The 19,850-nt window shown below is 41.8% G+C and overlaps 1 protein-coding gene across 5 annotated transcripts in view; it reads right to left on the reverse strand.

Moving 5' to 3' along the window:
* Positions 1–19,850, reverse strand: part of COL6A3 (collagen type VI alpha 3 chain) — a 385,613-nt gene that overhangs the window by 185,390 nt on the left and 180,373 nt on the right. For all 5 annotated transcript variants that reach the window (XM_029606488.1, XM_029606487.1, XM_029606489.1 and 2 more), the window contains 5 exons: positions 16,823–16,901; positions 11,380–11,525; positions 9,714–9,806; positions 2,211–2,264; positions 108–179 (listed from right to left, as the gene is read on the reverse strand). In XM_029606488.1, the coding sequence (XP_029462348.1) occupies positions 108–179; positions 2,211–2,264; positions 9,714–9,806; positions 11,380–11,525; positions 16,823–16,901 (444 nt within the window). The remainder of the gene's footprint in view (positions 1–107; positions 180–2,210; positions 2,265–9,713; positions 9,807–11,379; positions 11,526–16,822; positions 16,902–19,850) is intronic.

The raw sequence follows: 19,850 nt of genomic DNA on the forward strand, positions 1-19,850 counted from the left end.
CCATCTCTCTAAAAACATATGCAGGTCTCTATTTAGTTATAAAAATATCCCTTGCCTTTTTTGTTTTACATTCTAACAGAATGGGAATGAGTGAGAAAATGCTATACCTTGGTTCCTCTCTGACCAGGACATCCTTGGAATCCTTGAGTTCCATTAAGACCTGGAGGTCCTCGTTCACCCTGTTCCAGGAAAAAAAATGTATCTTCATTAATCACAAATTGGGATTGAGAGGAGAGCATTTTCTACCTTTGCTTCCAGTGCTTTGGTTGCCCGGTGCCTGTTCCAGCTGAGTTCCCTGAATGTCCTGGGCATCTGTCGTCATCTACCCAGTACGTCAGGAAGGGCCTTTAAATTTCAATGTTCTGCGGTGTGCAGCTGCCACCGGTGCACTGCCTAAGCCGCGCGCACCGAGGGGGTGTGCAGTTTGGGGGTTTTTTGCCTTCAACTATTTCCAAGTAAGTGCTCTCCTCTTCAGTTCTTTGGTTGATTTCCTGCCTGGCTTTATGGGGAAGAAGAGAAAGGGAACTGTCTGATTTCCCACCCTTGATTCTTCAGCTCCCCCTTCGATGTCCCAATCGACCATTCCAGGATATTTTCAACCTTCAAGCTCGAGTACTCCTTCAGGGCTAGTTCAGCTAGACAAGTCCTGTCGCTTCTGTAAATTCTCTCTCTTTAAGCCCTGACTTCCGCCCACCACAGGGTTTAGAACATGTGCTAGTATCTGGACTTCAAGTGAATCAGGAACTAGTACAAAATGTTCTAGATGATTCATCTGTGGGGGGAATCCAAGGTTTATTGTCATCTCAGATTCCTACTGGCAATTTGTCTCTTGCCAGTACTTCTGAGAGACCAGTGCATGTCACTATGGAGTCACTCTGGATTGCCATTAATGGATTGGAACAATGATTGGGGACTAGATTTGATAATTTGGTTGCTACTGTCGCTCAAGTTCAAAATCAGATTTCTGGGCAAGATCAAGCTTTAAAGGCTTCTACGCAGTGCATTACTCTTTTGGAGCAGAAATGTGAGACCTTAGGAAATACTGATATGACTTTGGTTAAGGGTCAAGAAGTTTTTCAACATAGATTGGAAGCTTAAGAGAATTGTTCTGGGTGTTTGCATTTGAGGATATAAAATTTTCCTAAATCTGTTTCAGTATCTGCAATAGAGTTTACTTAGGAAGTTCTATAATGAGGTCCTAAATGTTCCGCAGTCTTCTATTCTACCTATCACTAAAGCTTTTTACTTACATCCAGGCAGGTATCTTTACCTCCTGGGAGTCCTTCCTCACAAATGTATTTATTTATTTAGCCTTATTTATATACCGTTTACCAGTGAAAAACACCGACCAAAGCGGTTTACAATAATAATATTAAAATAAACTTTAAACCAAAAACTATATTAGAAATAACTTGGTTGAATAAAAATGAAAGTAAAAAATTAAAAAATTAAAACAAATTAAAACAAAGTAAGAATAAAAATACAATATATTACGTAATCAATAAAATTAATCCTTTAGATAATCTCACAGCTTTAATACAGGATTCTCAAATTGAAATATCTGGTTATGCGACTTTATTAGTTGTTTTTGCTCTTGAATCTGATAAAATTTGGACCATGAAAATGTTTTTCCGTCTTACAGAGAAAAGTTTTTTAGGTCAACATCTTGCGATTTTCCTTGATGTTGCTAGAGCAACTCAATTAAGAAGGAAAGCATTTTTGCTTAAAAAACAATGAGTGATTGATATAGGAGCGAAATTTCTTCTTCAATTTCCGTGTAAGTGTGTTAAATTTGGCACCTATAAATATATATATTTTTTATCCTGACCAATTGGAAGGCTTTTTACAAAACAGGGAAAGACCCCTGATAGTACCTCCATAATTGGCTTTTCCTTTTTGTCTCCACATAAAAAGGAGGGTACATTATAATTATTGAGCTTTTTTTCCTTTTTCTTTGTTTCTTTGTATATTTCAGTCCCCATTATTTTTAATATTGGTTCCTTTGGGAATGGTATATTATTCCTAAATTATATTGCCAAGTTTTCTTTAATGTTAATGATATGACTGTAATTTGTTAAAATCTTGAAAATAAAGAATTTAATCACAAATTATCTCACAATTCTGTAAAAGTTGAGAATACTTTTAATGCTCTATGTTCCATATAGAACTGACAAAGACATCATAGAATGAAACAGAAATGCTGCACTTACAACACCGCCTTCTTCGCCTGGGAAGCCTCTGTGACCTTTTTCACCTGGGAGGCCCTGAAAAACAGAAAAGTATCTTTAAATAAGCGGTAACATATTCTGTCACACCGAATTGCCCGCTCCTTCTCTAAGAAGCTTTTTCTTTGATCTAGTTGATGATCTATTTAAAGTTCTTATTTATTGACTTCATTTTTGTTCTTTTTCTCCATAGTGAACTAGATTTCTGTTCAATACAACATAAACCCTTTTACCAGGCCATTTTCTCTCTCCCTTTGGGGGTCATTTTCTATCAATATCGCACGCGAAAAGTCCCTTTTCGCATGCAATAGCTAGATAGGGGTGGAGTTGGGACCGGAAGAGGAAAAGTCGGGGCAGCGTTGGGGCGGATACGGTGGTAACTTTACTGGCGGCGATAAGGTAAGACACGTTATCACCGCCAGTAGCACACCCAATAGCACCACCTTTCACGGTGGTGCTATTGGGTGCGAAAATCGGCAGCGATAACACCATGGTGGTGCGATCACTGCCGGCTTTCGCAGGCCCATCCCCCGCTTCACCCCCCACCTCCATTACTGCAGGATTCAGAAAGCCGTGCTTTCCTTCTCCCAAAGATGGCTTCCAAGACAACATATATCCTTGCTAGCTAAAAGGTAGAAGGGAAGTCTCTTTTGAGAATGAGCCCTTCAGTATTGCACTTTGGCCTGGATGGGACATGTCTGTAGTGGGGAGAAAAATAAGCTAAACAGAGGTAAATTCATATCCTATAACTTGAAGAAAACCTTTGCGCACTTCTAAATAAATATATTATAATCATTTACTATCTGGTAAAATGTGAGGTCTCCTACTCTTCAGTCATGTCTACAGTTCCATCATTCATTATTGAAGACATATATATTAAAACATGATTCCCCTCTGGTAAAAGATATTTTACTATTGTGCAAAATCAGCACCCTAAACAAATGAAATGAAGTTGTACCAATAAGTCAAGCATTTTACTTAAACCCACTTTTTAAGAAACTATACCGTGCTGTATTGCAACCTGTCCTAGTCCTTAGCTAAAAAAAAAGCCAGGTACACATTAGGAATATGTAGAGGAAAAATGATAGTGTTTGTTCATTCGTTTTCTAGGGTCCCTCTGTTCGGTTCATTAGATTCAAACAAAAACAAAAAGGGGCAAAGGGGTACAAGCAGTGGTAGGAGTTCTCCAAGGCACCATGAGAGGAGCAAAGAAGCAGCAAGAGTGGGAAGAACACTCCAAAGCTTCAAAAGAGGGCACCAATAAAGTGGCATGAATCCTTGAAGGCAGCACAAGAGGCAAAGTGGCATTAAGATGACATCAACATCCTAAGGCACCATCAAGAGAGAATGAAGCAGAAAAGGTGGCAGGAAAAACTTCAAGGCACCGATAAAGGAAAAAGCAGCACAAGAAATGGCCTCAACACACCAGAGCACCATGAGAGGAGCAAAGCTGCCCTCTACAGCGGCAAGAACACACCAAGGTCTAGAGTCTGGGGTATGACAGCAAGGCAGAGTGACAGCAAGACTTTCAAGGTACAAAGTCAGGGTATGGCAGCAATGCTGAGAAGACCTCTAAGGTATAGGATAAGGGGTAGCAAGGCAGAATGGCATGGGAGAAATCTGTCTTCCTGTTGAAGTACTTCCACCTGGCAGATTTAGTACAAGTGACTGAGCTGTCATCAGTAACACTTTTGTTATTTATGTTTTTATTACATTCCGTACTTGAAACTGATCTTGCTGCTGAGTGGAATTTTGGGTTCCTTGTGAAATTTTCTTTCCGATTGAAACTTCTGTCACAATCGAAACATGAAAATAGTCTCTCATCAGTATAGCTTTCCTAGTAATCTGTGAGATTTGCTTTATGAAAAACACTTGTCCCATATTCTGTAACTAAACATAGTTTCCTTCCTTTGTTGATTTTTTGATGTTGCATTAGTTCTCTCTTCCCATATTCAGAAGGTCTCTCCTGTGCATGGTTTCTGTTATGCATGCATTTTTTCCTTCTGACTGAGGGTTTTGGTATAGTCTCTATATGGATATTGTCTGCCTTCTAGGGATGTGCAATTGTTTTTGCTGAATTAGGCAATTTCAATGAAATTGCCTAATTCGGAATGGTTCGGGAAAACCGAAAAACGATTGACTATTTTCTGAAATTTTGGAAAAAATTCATTTTCGGGTTAGTGAGCACAAATGTGGCAGAGTTAGTGTGTGCGAATTGGGAGTTAGCGTTGACTAATGGGAGTTAGTGCGCACTAACTCCCGTTAGTGAGCACTAACCCGAAAATCGGGGCCCCGAAAAAAACTCCCGAACCGCGGGAAAAACAAAATTCCCATGGGGGGGGGGGGCCGAAATGAAGCCCGACACGATAAACTGAAGCATATCTCTACTGTCTTTAGTATCAGATTTCTCAAGAGCTAGTCCCCTGCTAATGAGGACACAGAATGGTTTAAAATCAGGCAGCCTCAGCCCAGTTGTTAACCTGGAATATGGCCATGCCACCAAGGATCCAGATTAGTCCTCTGGAGGCTTAAAAGTGGTTGATGGGAAAGGCCCAGTATTTATTCAACTAGATGGCCGAGGGCTACAGAGTGGGGGAGACCCCTAAGGTGATACAAGGCAGATAAGCAGAATGTCAGAAAAACTCCTAAGGTGTCACATCTAGGGAATGGCAGCTAGGCAGAGTAGTAGTAGCAAGATCTCTAAGATTGTATACCTGAGGCATGGCAGATAGGCAGGTGGTATATGGGAGCATCACAGGTAGGCAGAGAGGTAGCAGTAGGAAGAATGGTAGCAGCAAGACCCCTAAGGTGGTATATCTGGGGGCATAGTAGGTAGGAAGAGTGGCCAACTCACAAGAAAATTCTGAAAACCCAAGCAAAGACAAATTGATTTTCAAAGAGACCAGTTTTTCCATCAACTCTGGCACCAGCCTTGCGTGATGAGGGCTCATGATTTCTCCTGTCATTGAGAAGAACGTTCACTGGGCACACAGATGGGTTTTCAGGAAAGATAATGGTAAGCCAACTTGGCTAGATCTTGCCAAACTGTGGACTTGGGTGCCCAGTATGCCAGTACATTGTTACCCATGTCGTTGATGGGCTCTGCGAGATAATGTATCACAGAAATTTCTGCTGGCACTACTCTGAGATGTAGTTGGGCAATAATCCCTTTCACTCATGGATCAAACAAGTGCAGCAAGCTTGTATGTATTGTTTTGTGTGAGAGATTTCAGTCTCTCTTGCAACTGCAGCTCCAAGACGTCCAGAAACTGCAACACCTCTGCTTCCATGCCGAAGTCTTTTAACTTTTCCTCCAGAATATTTCTGCTTCTCCTGGAGAAGCTGCCTCAACTTTACACTTTAATGGAAATACACTGCTATTTTCCTACAGGTCCTTTAGTAATGGATTCCTGTCACCCTTGGGCCCCAGTCTCAGGGCATCCGTCACTGCCAGGTGCACTGAGTGTGCAAAATAATGGATATCCTGAAAGCCAAAGCTTCTATTGGCTTTACCATATTTGTACCAGTCTTTTACAACTAAACATGCCTGAAAACTCTTGCTTCTTCGACCCTCCAGCATCTTTTTTATGGCTGTTAGAATATTTCGTGAGATGTGGGGGATATGCATCAACTGGGTGTGTAGCAAAGCCCACCTGCACCCTGATGCTCCTTCCCCACTAGAATTGTTGCCAGCCCCTTGCATCTTCCAGGTTCCACCAGTCAGGGAGAGCTAAGAATGCATAGCGTTCGTGCTGGTCCAGATATTGCTGGTGAAATGCATGTTACTGCCCTCTGCCTCTTGGCTGTACCTGCATGAGACTACAGGATTAGTTGTATAGGGTGAGGATGACCTTCCTACTAAATATAGTCCTGAAGAGCACGTTGTAATTGGGGGATTTACACATATAGCAGATGCTTAAAGCCCACGTTCTCCACTACCTGCATAGGCTGGTCATCAAGGGCAATCATTTCCTTGATATTCCTCATTGCTATTTTATATACTATCTGCCTCTTGATCTGGGACAGTGATAAGCCCAAGCTCTCCAAATTTCAATTTCTTCTGCATTAAGCTTCCTTCCTCTCCTGCCATTCTAGACCTAAAAAAGTCCCTCTTTGAGAGTTAGACCAAGATGGCTGCTGTGTAGTGTGCACGCATACACAGCAGTTTTGGGCTATGGCTATTACTTCTCTAGATAATTTTCTTTTTCCTGAAAAATTGCTCTGGAAATGCCTCATACAAAGAGGAAAGCCAGAGTTAGAGATGTGACCTCGACACCAATTTCTGAATCAAGACAGCCACGGATTAAGGCTTTGTTCATGAGGACCCTGCCAGTACAGCCAGGAAGAGTGGTCACTGGGGAAGTCGGCAAGGAGCAGTTACTGAGCCCCCTGACCTATGAAACATCTTTGAGCCCTGGCGCACCAACGACACCCGAACCACTGTCCGGATCGAGAGAGATGGAATCTTTACCTGAAAACCTGAAGGAAAAATCTATCTCGATAAACCTTGGCATCCAGAGAAGAGCGGAGGGAATGTCCTTCAGTGAACCCAGAAGTGCAGGGTTCCAGGAGCCAAGATGGAGAGATACAACAATGCCAAGATGAGCTGGGAGAGGGCTCAGCGGAGGTAGGAACAGAGAACTATAAAATAAGAGTTTTGTGTAATACCCCACTCATAACACCGCAAAAAATAATTTTGGAGAAAATCTGGAATATGTTGATAGCCATGCATAAATCTATAAATAATTTAACTACGACGGTACAAGAGGCCATAAATAAAACTCAGAATTTGGAAACTAAAATGGAGAACATGGAAATATCGGTAAAAGTAATAGAGGGGAAAATGGAAGAGATGGAAAAAATTCAAAATAATCATATAAAATCTGAAAAAATCAAAATGGATAAAATGGAAATAATAGAAAATCAAATGACAAGGGCAAACCTCAGGATTTTAAATTTCCCCAAAACGAAGATGATCACGGCTAATGACTTATTTAAGAGTTATCTTTTGAATATATTGAAATTTCCAGGCCAGGCATTACCTGCAATATAAAAAATGTATTACTTGCCTCAACCATCTGAAGAAACAGTCTGACAGCAAGAGAATCAATTGGATTTAAATGTGGATCTATCGGAACTGTTGGAGAAATCCTATGAGATGACCATAAATACAAGAGCTACTTTGTTAGTTCAATTTACCTTTGAGATGGAGAGAGACTCTGTTCTCAGGTCTTTTTTCTGCTATCAAAAATTAAATTTTTATGGTCACCAGATTAGAATATTTCCGGATATAGCAAGGAATACCCAACTTAGAAGGAGAAAGTTCATAGCGATGAGGGGGGAGGTAATTGCTAGAGGGGCAAAATTTGTACTACAATTTCCTTGTAGATGCATGATTGTATATCAAGATTCTAAGTATATGTTTAATGACCCTGATCAATTACGCTCTTATTTAGATTCTCATTCCTAAAAATCACCACTGTGGATTGGTATAATTAAGTAATGCAGAGTGAACTACACAGCATTTTGTATTGTCATTGTTTATTTCCCCTATGGATAACTGCTTCTTTTACATCTTGGTCTCCCTATATTTCCTTGAATATAATGGATAATATATATACAGAATAATTTATGTTTTCTTTAGAAATTTTGCAAGATGTATATTTCAGTTCTGAAAATATTGTATACTTCATAATATGTTTAAAATTCAATAAAAATTAAATTTTAAAAAGTCCCGCTTCAATTTAGGGGCAGGACTTCTTTTTTATTGCTCCCTCACCAAAGCTGTCAATGGGCCAACATTCTGTCCTCTCCTTTTTCCTGACATGATGGAATTTGTGCACTGCTTACTGGGGGTTTGGATATTACAAATACATTTATTTAGTTGAATTGTAATTGTACCCCCATTCATATTAGCAGTCACTATATGGAGAAATGTCTGTCTCATTTACACACAAACAGACACATGTACAGTGTATGTGTGCTGTGCTGTGTGTACTTGTGCTGACTGACTCCACACACAAAAAACTGTTAAAACACTAACGGACAAAGAAGACTGGTAACCTGGTAAGACTCTTTTCTTCAGTCTCTGAGTGTGCACCACTCCTCTCACTAGTGTACAGACATACAGACAAAAGGGCCACTAGCTGCAACTGCAATCTCCACACTATTTCCCATCCTGACCCTACCCCAGTAAAGAGAAAATTTACAATTAGCAGCAGTGTACTGCCTTTCTTCCTGGCACAGTGAGTGAGATCACTGCTGTAGAAAGATTAGATGGAACCCTTTACTAGTGCCAAAAGTTTCTAAACTTTTAAAAAATTCTGTGAGAGCTTCTTCTAGCACATCCTTCTCTGACAAGAGCTAGAGGAAATACAGACTATTTCTTGTACATGCTCAGACTTTACAGTGGGAGGATGTCAGCATGACTTGATCCAGATAGCAGCTGTAGGGTATTTAAAAAGATGCTACGCTGTGATTTGTTTTCTGGCTAGTCTCCTTGCCAACTTGTTCTGCCTTAGCTGTGACAAGGTGGTGAAGTCACACAGGCAATAACTGGTTGCAAAGTTACCTGCAATTGTTTGTTTATTTTTTTATTTAACCAATTTATAACCCACCTATCCACAATTCTAGATGGGTTATAGCCAAATATACTTAATTAACAAAGCATTAATAGATTAAAAACAAAATCATGAAACAAACATAAAATCTATATGAAATGCAACACAATGTTATAAACATATGTAATAAAACTAGATCAGAGCCATATATTCTTATGGGCCTTAGAAATGAATGGGAAACGTAAACAAATGAGACAAGTATTTTTTGTTTCAGTTGCGAGACCCCCTCCATTTATTTTGGGGGACTATGAATGAAAATGAATATGAGCTCATGTGTTATGTTTTAGCAATTTGTTTCAAATGAATGCACATCCCCAGTACATATATCCTCCAAGACTGATTACTGAGTAATAACATTTAAGTTAGATTGCCTTAGAGACCCAGGTAAGTACATCTGATTCAACCACAAAGAAGATAAAAGTTCATGATAAAAAGACATAGGGCCTCATTTTCTAACGCTAGCGCAAACGTGTGCTAGCGTCATCGGGTCGGAGTTGGCCCGGAAGAGGAGGAGTCGGGGCGTCACCGGGGCCAACCCTGCGAAGAAGGCGCAGACAGCGAAAAGGTAAGGGCCTTTTTGCTGCCTATTTCGCGCCCAATAACTACACCTTTTATGGTGTAGTTATTGGGCGCGACGCCGGCAGCCATCGCACCGCGGAGGTGCGATGGCTGCCGGCTAGCGCAGGACCGCCCCCCCCCTGTTTTGACCCCCCCGGCCCTCATTACCGCATTTTTCTAAAGTACCGCAGGCCTGCGATACTTTAGAAAATGAGGCCCATAGTGATTTATCTTATTCACAATAATGGCAGTTATTATTTTAGGCAACAAATATTTTTTTACAAATTTACAACAATAGTAACATTATTACCTGAGGTCCAATGGCACCGAGAGCCCCTCTGTCTCCTCTTTGTCCAGAACACTTACATGGGACTCCACAGCATGCTTTTTCTGCAATATTGTCCTATAAAAAAGACAATAAAACAAAAAGAAAGTAATGCCATTAAAACAAATGTCCAGGCAAGTAAATATTTCCCCTCTACAGCTTAAACAAGGTCAATATTTTGGAGTGATTTCAAGCAGATAGTACTTTATAAAGAGGAAGTTAATGCTTTTTTTTCCTACTTATCCAACCCCTCCAGTTCATGCAATTGCCCATGCTTCTTTTTATAAACTGTAGTGAGATTAAGATTGTTGCTGCTGCCAAAAGATTTTTTAATTATTGTACAAGCCCTGGTATTTACATATTTAGAGCAGAATCCCAAAGGGTAGACAGATTCCAAGCTGCTTATCCCAAGAACAAACAATGGGAGGCAATTAATGAAATCCATCACTGCTTCTAGGGCACTGAATTGAAAGTGGACTTTGGTGCTGTGGCGATGTTGGTGCAGCCTAGTAGGTGAACCCACTAGGCCCATGCTGACAGCTGGCAGATGCTCCCTGGGCTGGGATAGAGCTGGGTCTTCACCTGTACCAGTCCCATTCCCCACAGTTTGAGCCCTTGGGTTCCAGGGGCTGGCAGGGCATAGGTGATGGTCTCACACGGCAGAGACAAAGAAAGAGTCCAGGGCCAGGGTAAGCAACACTCAGAGAATCACTAAGTATAGGCCAAGGGTCAGGGCAGGCAGCATGTAAAGCATGGTCCAGGTCCAAAGCAATTGTGAGTGGCAGGCAGCAGGGAAGAGAGTAGTCCAGGACCAATGCAGTGGTTAAAGGCAGGTGGCAGGCAAGAGAGTAGTCCAGGTCCGAAGCAAAGATCAATACCAGAAATCACGTCAAGATGGACAGGACAGGGAGAAGACAGAGTATGTAGGGCAAGACAAGATGGCCAAGGCAAAGTAACAGAAGCAAGGCAAGGCAGGCACCAGGCAAGGCAGGCAGGAACAACGAGGCAAAGAAACAAACAGTAAAGCAAGGCACAGGAGAATAGCAACACATACTGCAAGGCAGGAGGATGCGTTGTTGAAGCGAGGATGCAGAGGTTTGACCGAATTATATGCAGAGAAAGCCCTGACATCATCAAGAGAGTCCAAGGGTTGTTTCCTGCCTTGGGATCTTTAAAGGAAGTACTGGTGTGCGCACGTGTGCCTAAGGATCAGCATGACGAGCACGGAGGCCAGGGTAATGGCGGCGTTCCTGCAAGGCCATATCTCCAGGCAGCATCAGGGCAGGCTGGTAGCATCCTGGCCATAAAGAAGGCCCTCCCAGTGGCAGCAGCATCTGGGAGTGAGTGTGGCTAGTTGAGGGACTATCCTGCAGCCGGCCAAATATTACAGGTACACTATGGTAAATCTTATTGAATATTTTGAATATGATTTTGAAATTGAAAACATGAGTGCCTTTAAGAAAATATTCTCATTTTCATGCAAGATGTCTAATCTGCTGTGCCAATGTTAATATTGCATTATAGTAGTTAGTACATTGCTTTATTTTATATTCCGCCTTTAAGTAAAACATTGAAACTATTAAGTAAAATATCAAAGTGGTTGCTACAGTAGCCAAAGCAAACTCCAGGGTCTAAAAAATCAGTCACTTACAAGTTGTTCTGCAATCTCAAAATCTAAATCCAATAGATTGAGTCGCAGAGGCCTGTTGTAGGTGAAACCTCGTCCAAACTCCAACTGCATCACTTCCTCAAACTTTGGCACCTTCTCTAGCCCCACAAAGAGGAGTGCATTCACACCTGGGATTTAGTAAAACAAAATGCATTGTTATTGTAAATTCAGCACAACACTGAGGTAGTTATGGTAGCAAAGAGAAAACTCTGGAAATGAAAGAAGGCTAATTGCAGCTGATAATCATTAAGTTCTTCTTTTTATTTTGTTCTGCTTGCATTTTATTCCATCTTTGTGTTTTAGGTTTTGAAAACCTGTTGCCAAGGCCTAGCCCTGGCACAGAACTAGCCCTGAGTCAGACCTGGTGCCAAGGCCTAACTCAGGGCCAAAACCTAGAATCCGGCCTGGTGCCAGAGCCGGCACTGATGGCCTTGTCCCAGCTCCAAGGCATTGTGGCCTGATCCCATTGCCAAGGCATAGGCCCAGGCCAGGTTTGAGACCTAGGCCTGGTGCAAACATATAGACCTGATGCCAGGACCCAGCACTGAGGCCTGGTCTTTGTTCCAAAGTCTAGACCACAACCTGGCACTTGGGCCTGGCGCTGAGGTCTGGTCCTGGTGCTGGGGCCTCGCATGGAGGCCAGGTTCTTGTGCCACTGCATAGGCCTGAACTAGGCCTGGCACCAATTGGGCTAAGCCCAGCATGGAACATAGACCCAGACCAGGCCCAGCATCAGGACCTGGTGCTTAGGCCTGGTCCTGGTGTGGAGGCCTAGGCCCAGCACTCAGTGCTAGGCCCAGTACCGGGGCCTAGCACTGAGGTCTGGTCCTGGCATTGAGGCCTAGTCCTGAGCCAGGTCAGGCCTAGCTTAGCACCTGGTCCTGGTGTGGAGGCCTAGGCCCAATACCAGAGCCTAGCTCTGAGCCCTAATCCTGGCATTGAGGCCTAGTCCTGGGCCAGGTCAGGCACCAAGTACTAGACCCCAGCCCAGTGCTATGGCCTGCTGCTGAGGCCTAGTCCTAAATCTGGGGACTGGCACTCAGGCCTCATACAAGTGCTGAAGCCTAGGCCCAGGCTGGGACTTCCATGTCCCAGTGCTTGAAAAATGACACTGTCCTCCTGGAAGATGATGACAAAGTAACATCAGTATGGCACCTTCCTCCAGAGTGGACGGCACCATTTTGATATATGGGCATAGAAATCTGTGGCCATATAACAAAATGGCACTGACTACACTGGTGGAAGGTGCCAAAGTGATGCCATTTCAGTCATATCCACAAGTAGATGGCACCATTTTCAAGCATCAAGACTTGAGCAGGAGTAACTAGCATTGCTCCTGCCCCCAAAGCTGGAGCCAGGATGGAGGTAAGAGTGGGCCAGTGTATAAACTTTGTGGCTCCTGAACTTTTCAAGATCCCAGCCCCAGCCTGTTCCAGGCTAGGCCTCAGCACTAGGTCTGATGCAATGCTAGAAGTAGGCCTTAATACTAGACTTGACTCAGGACAATTTTTTTAGCCTGGGAATATCAGCCAGGAACACCAACGACCCATTTATTTTATCTGTTAGGGGTTTTTTTTTTTTGTTTGGGGTTTTTTTAATGGACTTTTTTGTTTTGGCATTCAAGTTGAACCAAAAAATACATTTAACAAACCAAATGGTCCCAAAGGTACTCCACTAATGACATTCGAAAAGCTGGCCATTTAGTCTGTATTGAGATATTCTAACTTCCTTATTTTGCAAGTATACTTAAAAGATACCTCTTTCTAAAATATGTGTTTCTGAGCAACTATCAGCTTTCTTCATGGTCTAGTTTAAAAGTCTCTTTGTCTCCTTTTTAAATAATGGTACAGGTAGCCAAGTCCTACCCTGGTTAAGATGAACCCCACCCCACTGGAGCAAGCTCCCCATTCCCTAAAATGTTCCTTAGTTTCTAACAAAAATCTAAAGTTCTCTTGTCTGCACCATCATCTCATCCATACATTGAGACTCTAGAGCTCAGCCTGTCTCTGGAGTCCTGCATATGGAACAGAAGGCATTTTTTAGAAGGTAACCTGGAGTTTCTTGATTTCAATTTTCTTCCTAACAGCCTAAATTTAGCCTCCATCCTGCACAATCTTATATCATTGGTACCCTCATATACTATTATAGCCAGCAACTCCCCAGCATGGTCTAATATCTTAATCTAGGTAACTCAGGCAAGTTACTAAGCCAGCCTGACATTCACCAGCCGCCCAGCTGTGTACATTCCTAATTATCAAATTGTCAACTATAATGGCAGTCCTAACCCTTCCTTCCTGGACACACACCACTGGGTACACATCGTGGCACATTTAGAACTAATCGGAGAAAGTTCTTTTTCACTCAACGCACAATTAAATTCTGGAATTTGTTGCCAGAGGATGTGGTTAGTGCAGTTAGTATAGCTGTGTTTAAAAAAGGATTGGATAAGTTCTTGGAGGAAAAGTCCATGACCTGCTTTTAATTAAGTTGACTTAGAAAATAGCCACTTCTATTACTAGCAATGGTAACATGGAATAGACTTAGTTTTTGGTACTTGCCAGGTTCTTATGGCCTGGATTGGCCACTGTTGGAAACAGGATGCTGGGCTTGATGGATCCTTGGTCTGACCCAGTATGGCATGTTCTTATGTTCTTATCCTTGATATGAGAAGATAATGCAGGGCAGGTCCTACCTACAGTATCACTTCCTCCCACCAAAGTGATAGCCTCCTTCCTGGTCTAGCATAAAGACTACTAGACTGGAGTTGAGAATGCTCTACTATGTCCCTGAATATCTCTTCTATATATCAATTTGTCTGCCTCAGTTCCTTCAGGTCTTCCACTTTGGCCTCCAGAGATTGGACTGAGAGCTAGGAGCTCTTTGCAGTGGGTGCATACATAATCATATATCTGGCACTCAGTGCAAAAACCTTGATAGCCTCCATCTCGCTGCTGGACGTTCGTCTGCATCTTAATTTTTCTTGAGATGTTAAAGTTTTTAAGGTTATTTAAGGAGCGGGTATGTTTAAATCTAAGGGTTTTTAAATTATTAGGTGTCTGTTATATTAGTTTGTGAATGACCAAGCAAAATGTCTAAAATTATTTCCTCACACTGCCTCTAAACTTCCCTTCTTCTACTTTGTTATGGCCCAAGTCTTTCAGCTTTAAGAAAAATGCTACTATCTTACACTTTATTGAAGCCTGCTAGATATTAGGGATGTGCATTTGTTTTAAAATGAATGGTAATTGAAACTGAATTGGACTTTTTTTTTTACTTATAATGAATAGGGATGTGGATCGTTTTTGAACGATTAAAATTATGGTTAGATAATTTTAAAATCGTCCTAAATCGTTAGAGTGCACGATACAATACAAATGCCCCCGATTTATCGTCAGGGGCATTTGTATTGTATCGTTAAATAGGGCATGGGAATTATTTGGGGGAGGGCGGGAAAACCGGCACACCAAAACAACCCCTAAACCCACCCTGACCCTTTAAAACCAATTCCTTACCCTCCCCCACCCTCTCAAACCCCCCCAAAATGTTAAGTTACCTGGTGGTCCAGTGGTGGTCCTATTATACTATGGGCTGATGAGTAAAGATGGCGCCGGCCATCCAGTGCTCCTACCATGTGACAGGGGCTGGCCAATGGCACGGATACCCTGTCACATGGTAAGGGCAAAGGGGCATCGGCGCCATTTTTTTTTTTTTTTTAGAACAGCTGATGCCTGGGAATGGGAAATCTTTCCCCGAGGCCCCCCTGGATCTCTCCTCTCCCCGAGGCCCCCCTGGATCTCTCCCCGAGGCCCCCCAAGGCCCCCCTGGACCACCAGGTAACTTTAAAAGGTTTTGGGGGGGTTGGGAGGGGGGGTCGATTTAAAGGGTCGGGTGGGTTGGTTTTTTTTAGCGGCGCGGGCCTCCCTAAAAAAAAAATTAGCGATGTGAATTGGAATCAGAAACGGTTCCAATTCACATATCTTAACGATCAGATTCGGCCCCCCCCCCCCCCCCCCCAGCCGAATCTGATCATTAAGATGATCTGGCACACGATTCACATCTCTAATAATGAATACATAATCCCACAAAATCCTCAAAATTTTGGGGTTCATTTGTTTTAGAAATTTGTGTGAATTATTTACAAATAAAGGTAGATTTTAAGACCCACGCGTGGGGGCCAGGTGTGGACGGTTGTGTGTCGACACGCACATGTTATAGAATCCACCACCCGCATGCACATGTGCGCATGATTTTATATTGGCGCACATGTGCACATGAATGCTGTCTTGTGTGCATAAGTGGGGGGGGGGGGGGATTTTATAACATGCGCATGTCGATGCGATAGGCCTTATTTATTATTTATTTATTTAAAGGCTTTTATATACCGGAGTTCATGCACTTGTGCATACCACTTCGGTTTACACAGAACAAGGAACAGAAAATTACATCAAACAGATTGAACAATTAAACAAATATACAATTACATCCAACAATTGGGTATAAATAACATGGCTAACTTAGTAGGAACTTAGAGTTTGAGGTAAAGGAGAGAAATAGTACCAAGTGGTAACAGAACAATGTTAATGGCTAAATAATAAATATAAATAGTAAATACAAATTCTTATAATAAATACAGGTGTTTACAGATTACAGTCTTCATGAAAAGTTTACGTCTACAGAATAGGGTTAAGTAAATAAGAACTGGCGGTTATTTCTATAGGAGTGAAGACTTCAAAAAATTGGGCCTTGTCCCCAATTCGCTTCCAGTCTACTCCAGTAAAGGAGCAGGCTTCCTAAATCCCCTACCTAACCTGCTTCCCTTTAACCCTACTACTTCTGACCAGTAAAACCCTGCTAACTGCCCTAGATTTTTTTTGTTTTCATACTTACCCACATTCCAGCGCAGCAGCAAGTTATGCAGGTCTGTCGTTGCCGGTGTGTGCTTCAGAAGGACTGTGCCTTAATGACTCTGTCCCGGCCCGCCCATGTCCCAGCAATGCCCATGCCCCGCCCCCACATCATTTTGCTTTTCCTCTTCCTATTTGTGGACCATGAGATATGCGCATGGCTGCAGGCCTCCGAAAATCCATGCGGCACGTGTGCGGCCCAGCCACATGCATATCTCCCTGAGTCAGCATGCATGGGGCTTTGAAAATTTGCCCTATTGTGTACGATTTCTTTTCAAAATGGAATAAAACTAAAAATTTAAAAAAGCCCACAAAACAAAAAAATTGAATAAGAAATGATCTAAAAATGCATAAAACAAACTAAAAGGAAAGATTTCCTCAAGCATCCCTACCAGATATTTGAATGTTTCTATAGTAAGTGATCCCCTCTTTCCCATCTCTTTTTTTATTTCAAGTGTGCTAACTCAGCAGCCACACTACTTTATTCAAGAGCCAGAAGATATTCTAAATTAACTTTGTACCTGAATTCTTTAATGCAGTGGATGCAACCTGCAGCTCAGCCATCCCATCATCTATTCCATCAGTGAGATGAATAACAACCTTTGGAGAGAAAAATATTGGAAATCAAGCAACACAAATGGTTAAAAGTTCATCGATTGTAAGATAACACTGACTGTGTAATAAAGTGTGTTACAACCTAGGTTTACACAATGTACATAGGCTATCTGATTGCCTTACAAGGGTGACTTTTGTGATGTCATACTTTATTTGAAGAATCACATTTTTTACATAAAATTACGGTGATGTACAATAAAAATAAATTAATACAATTTAGCTTAAACATTAAATAAATAATTAATACCTTTAAAATAACAATTGAAACAACAGAAAATAAAAAAACACAACCTCATAAATGAGCAGAAAATAAAATTTAAATGTAATTCCATCTCCAGTTTAGGGACCAGAGGGCAGGAATACATGAGGGTCCTGGGGCCAATCCTTTAACTTTCTTCCACACTAACACAGTCCAAGAGCCCCAAGTTAAGTTTCTTTGCAATGTGCTTTTAACTATATTTTTGAGCAACATTTGCAGTCTCTTTGAAAGAGATGAGACAGAAATCCTTCTGCTCTGCTCAAATCTCAATGTTTCTCTCCCTGGATTCACTTACTGTGTTAACTGTATCATTCCACCTTCTGTATCATTCACCTTCTGATGTCATGGACAAATAGGTCTTGTGGGGAAAGGGCCTGTGTAAGGGATTCTAATAACGCAAAAATCCCCCAAAACTCCATATTACAAGTTATTAGGACTAATAGTGATTTTCAATACCCTAGAAGTTTATGTCAGAACTTTCAAAGATTACAGAAATGATTTGATCTGATGCCAGTTTAGTATCCTTACGCTGATCACTTTACAGTAACTTTCCTGTCAGCAAGGCATGAGGCACCCAGGTTGCCATGGATATGCTTCACCGACATTTTTCCTGAGCTGAGAATGCTGCCAACTTTTACTGAGAGTGGGCATGGGAATCCTGAAACCTTATACTGTGATGGCCAATTTTACCACAAATTTTAGTTTAAAAGCATTTTCCTTCATCAGACTCCCCTATCACTACCTCCCTGAGGTGTTCACTGTCTTCTGATCTCCATTTTCCTTTTAGTACTTGCATTTTCGGCCACTTTTTAACATGTTTACAATCTCTGCCATTTTTAGTCATTAAACCCCCCCAAAAAACTCTTCTTAAGGACAGATTAGGCATCAAGAAGCCATTCATACCTGTCCACAGCTAGCATTTGGTTCAGAGTTTGGCTATTTTAAGTGTTTTAACACCTGTATTTTGCCAGGGTCATCAGGGTCCAGTCAGGGCTTTAAAAATCATGTAGCCACCTTGACCTGTCCCCAACCTTTGTTTTGCCACGTTTTTAATGTTTTGCAAAAGATTTAGGGCACTTTAATAACAAGACGGTTGATGTGCACTCGGGATTTGGAAAACCATATGGGGGCTTCAGCAGGGTTTCTCTACCCCAAATCTGAGTTTAGTGTTTTGCTTTTTTTTGCTGCTTAGTTTGTTTAATTTTTATTTAACTATAAAGTTACCCCCGTTTAAGCCGGGAAACTGGAAATGGCATCCACTGGCACTTCAGTTTGCAGCCCAACATGCTGTCAGCACCAGAGACTTTAAATAAACTTTACCGTAGTAGCCTGTCTCAGTCATAGGGATCGCAGCCTTAGTCCCACCTCCCCTGTCCCTCACTTGCGACCCGGGGGCAAAACACGCTGCTGAATTCCCTCCTCCTGCAGCCGCTGAGCAAGGAACCCTTGCGGCTGCAAAAAAGTCTTGCTATCCTCCCCTGCCGGCAGCACAGGACACCCGTAATCACCCTGTCTTTACAGCAGCTCAGCACAGCCAGCATCCACTCAGGGTACACAGGCATGGGCCAGGACAGCCCAGGGCCATGACTCTTTCACTTCCCAGCAGCTTCAGGGACACAGTCAGGTAACATTATTTTTATTTTTATTCTCCAAGTCCCTCATTGTTCCTCTTTAATTAAAAAAAAAAAAATACCCCCCCCCCCCAATCTAAATTTGTAATCCCCTGGATTACACAAGGTTCCCAGTTGGACAAGGTATCCTTAGTTGGGATAGAAAACCTCTTCCAAAAATACTGAATGGCAAAAGGATTACAGTCTTTGCACAGACTCCCCAGTGTCTCTTTCCCTGGGTGAAGACTTCAGTCGGGTGCCTCAGAATAGAATTTTAGGCCTCCTAATTCTTTCCTATGCCATTACAATTCAGCCAAGGGAAGGGCGGATAGGGCGGGGAATGCCAGAGGTGATGAGAGAGTAAAGCTTTACAGCTGAAAGAGCCTATATATTAAAATAGGTAAGAAAGCCAATGTCCTTATTAATGTTTTTTTTATTTCAACGTATTTGATCATTCTAATTTCAAATGTTTTCCATTCTTGTGTACTCCTTAAGTTCCGTTTAAGTACCCTGATTGTGATGTCATTAAGGAAATGATAATGATCTTCCTTTGAGAAGTGTTCAGCTGCTGAGCTCTCATTCCTTTTTTCTCTGTAATATTTAATGTTATGCCTATAAAGGTTAATGCTTGTTCTTCATTTTTAGCTTGTTTCATTCTTCTTCACATTTTTTGCATTGGATCATGTACACAATATTCATAGAGAAGCATAAATCTAAACCTTTTAGTCTGAATATCTTTCCCACGTGGGTAACTATAGGGCCATGTGATAAGAACATAAGACATGGCATCAAGGGTCAGACCAAGGGTCCATCAAACCCAGCATCCTGTTTCCAATCCAACTCACAAGTACCTGCATGTACCCAAACATTAAATAGATTTCAAGTTACTATTCCTTACTGATTAAGAGCAGTTTATGGATTTTTCCTCTAGGAACATATCCAAATCTTTTTTAAACCCAGTTACACTAACTGCCAAAACCACACTTATTTATTTATTTGATTTATTGATCGCTTAACACAGAAGAGGCCTAAACGATTTACAATAAAAATAACATTCATAATAAG

Source organism: Rhinatrema bivittatum, chromosome 6 (assembly GCF_901001135.1).
Source record: "Rhinatrema bivittatum chromosome 6, aRhiBiv1.1, whole genome shotgun sequence".
Taxonomy (NCBI): Eukaryota; Metazoa; Chordata; class Amphibia; order Gymnophiona; family Rhinatrematidae; genus Rhinatrema; species Rhinatrema bivittatum.